General features: G+C 55.1%; 1 protein-coding gene across 1 annotated transcript in view; it reads right to left on the bottom strand.

Moving 5' to 3' along the window:
- CFL1 (cofilin 1) overlaps positions 1–433 on the bottom strand; it is a 3,304-nt gene extending 2,871 nt beyond the window's left edge. Inside the window, exon 1 of the mRNA XM_006771577.1 lies at positions 235–433. Coding sequence (XP_006771640.1) covers positions 235–237 — 3 coding nt within the window. The 5' untranslated portion in view covers positions 238–433. The remainder of the gene's footprint in view (positions 1–234) is intronic.
- Between the last annotated feature and the right edge of the window lie 2,254 nt (positions 434–2,687).

The raw sequence follows: 2,687 nt of genomic DNA, 5'->3' as shown, positions 1-2,687 counted from the left end.
GGGGGAGGGGAAGGGAGCCCAGGGGGCGCGCGAGCGACGTTGAAGCCGGCCCTCCCCTGCGCCCACGGACGCGCACGCGCATCCCAACGCCGACCGCCCCTCAGCGAGACCCTCATCCCGCTTGGGGAGTTGGGGGAGGGGGTGCCGATGACGCCCCCAGCCCCGTTACCTCCCGCGCGCTCAGCCGACCGATTCGCAGCCGCCTCCCCTCAGGCACAGTAGCGTAGCGCTCACCATGTTTCCGGAAGCTAAAGGAGATAGTAAGAAGAGCCTGGAAAGACGAGCGCCGCTGCAGCTGCTGCCGGGATCCGACTGAACGCGGCCTCTCCCGGCCCCTTCCGTTTAGTATGAACCGCACAATGAGGGGCGGGGCTGGCTTCCGGCGCTCCCACTGTTGGCCGACGGGTAATGAAGTCCGAGGATGCTGCACCGTCCGCCGGCCACATTGCATACTGGGAAATGTAGTCCGAGAGAGGCGGGGCTATGGCACGGAGCGCGCACCTATTGGTCGAGTTTCCCAGGAAACATTATGAACAGAGAAAGGTGTCGGCGCTCCTTAATAGACCCGTAAAGGAGCCCAGACTTCCCGAATTTTGCGAAACGGTTTTTCTTAAGAACTATGTTGGTACTTTTAGGGTTCCTTGGTTTGAAAATTTTCAGTGAGTTACCATTTTTTTTTTCTGAATTGAAGCAACTATTCATTGGCTTGGAATCCAGTCCTTGATCAAGGAGTATCGTCAAGTATAAGGTGTCTTCAATCTAATAAACATTCATTGGGCACTCTCCATGTGCAAAGACAGTCTTGTCTCCTGAGAAGACACCATATGCAGCATAAGCAAAATAAGAGAGAAAAATAAGGGAAAGACTACAAGGAAAATTTTATAAATAGCTTTGTTTTTAAGTGTTTGGCAAATTCACGAGGCAATAAAGGGAGAAGGGCAGGGGTTTGTGCATTCAATTCAAGGATTATGTGCCTTTTCTAGACAGTCAACAGAGGAAATAGGTATTAAATCTGGTTCTCGAGTTGATAACCAGGAATATGATTAAACCTACAAAAATTGAGACAAGCTCTGCAGGAACATAAGCTTCACAAAAAAGAAACTGGGGCGGAGGCTCCGGAAGATTTTGTTGGCCTCGAACAATGACCCTGGCCTCAGTGTGCAGGCAGAGAAAACAGGGTCGCAAACAGGGGAACTAGGACTACTGAAGTCACAAGTGGAAGCCGGGTTTTCATTATCTGGGGATCAGTGCCCGGAGTGGGGTACCTCGCAGAGCATGCTGGGGGTTGTAGTCAGGGACTTTGCGCCGCACCGCCCACCAACCGAGCTACGCGGAGCCACAGGTGAAGGCCACTGCTCGACCCCCGACTCTTGCTAGCGACCCAGCCTGAAGAAGCTGGCTCCACCTTTCTTAAGCCTTGGAGTTTCCAAGAGCAACGGGGAGGGGAAGGGCGATACCGCAGTTACCCTGGAGACGCTCCCGCCCGCCCCTAGCCGCGGGATGCCCTAGATGTCCTTATTAGGACAAGAGACTAGAGGGGGCGGGACCAAGCCTAAAGCTGGCTGGAGGCTCCTTATAAGGCAGCGTCGGGAGGGAGGCGGGAATTCTGAGTCCGCTGGAGGAGTAGGGTCGCGGCTGGGCGGAGTCTGAAGGGGCGGCTGACCCGGGCCAGCACCTCGTGACTTCCGGTACTGCTGCTGAGGCTGCTCCCACTCCCTGGCGGATGGATACCCTGGTGCTTCAACTCTTCGTGAATTTGCTAAACATTTCTTTCTTTTCTTTTTCTTTTTTTTTTTTACAGAGAGGAAGGGAGCGAGATAGAGAGTTAGAAACATCAATAAGAGGGAATCATCGATCAGCTGCCTCCTGCACATCCCCTACTGGGGATATGCCCGCAACCCAGGTACATGCCCTTGACCGGAATCGAACCGGGACCTTTCAGTCCGCAGGCCACCGCTCTATCCACTGAGCCAAACCGGTTTCGGCGAATTTGCTAAACATTTCAAACAAGGACGTATTGTCTCTCGACATGGGACCTCTTTGCATAGATTTCATCTGAAACCTCACCGAGGGTCCAATGAATCGCATAACGTCAAAGTGTTTCCTTCCACCCATGTCTTGCTTTTTACCTGCTCCAAATCTAACGACCTGCTGATCCCGGCCACCACCTGCCCAGCACCTCTTACTTGTTCCCCTTCTACTTGCACTCTGTCCCCCTCCCACAGTCCTTTGGCCTTCCCTGCACGTCCTCGACTTCGCACCCCTGCCCCATTGCCCTGTGTCGTTTCCTCTACCCCAGCTCGGGATCACCATTTCCTCAGAGGGTCCTTCAGCTCCTACTGCGTTACTTTTGTGTCCTTATGCCCTGCACACCTTCCTAGACATCTCTATTGAAAATGTACCTGCACCTGTTTGTCCCCCACCCACCACCGGTCCGGCCCTTCCCAAGCCCAGTTTCTTTCTCCGGCCTCCCCTGCTACGGTGAGGCTGAAACTGACAGCCTCGGGTTACTCGACTAAACGCCGCCCCAGCCAGCCCTCCGGGCCGCAAGGGGGCGCTGTTCTCTCCATCGCCTGCACAAAGACCGCTCTAGAATCCGTAGAGGGAGAAGGGACGGGTTTAGGCTCCGGGGCCGGGGTGGGGCGCGTCCAAATGACTGAAGGGGCGGGGGGCGGGGCGGTGGCTGG

The sequence above is a fragment of the Myotis davidii genome, unplaced genomic scaffold (assembly GCF_000327345.1).
Source record: "Myotis davidii unplaced genomic scaffold, ASM32734v1 scaffold425, whole genome shotgun sequence".
Lineage (NCBI taxonomy): Eukaryota > Metazoa > Chordata > Mammalia > Chiroptera > Vespertilionidae > Myotis > Myotis davidii.
This window is presented reverse-complemented; position numbering and strand designations above follow the sequence as displayed.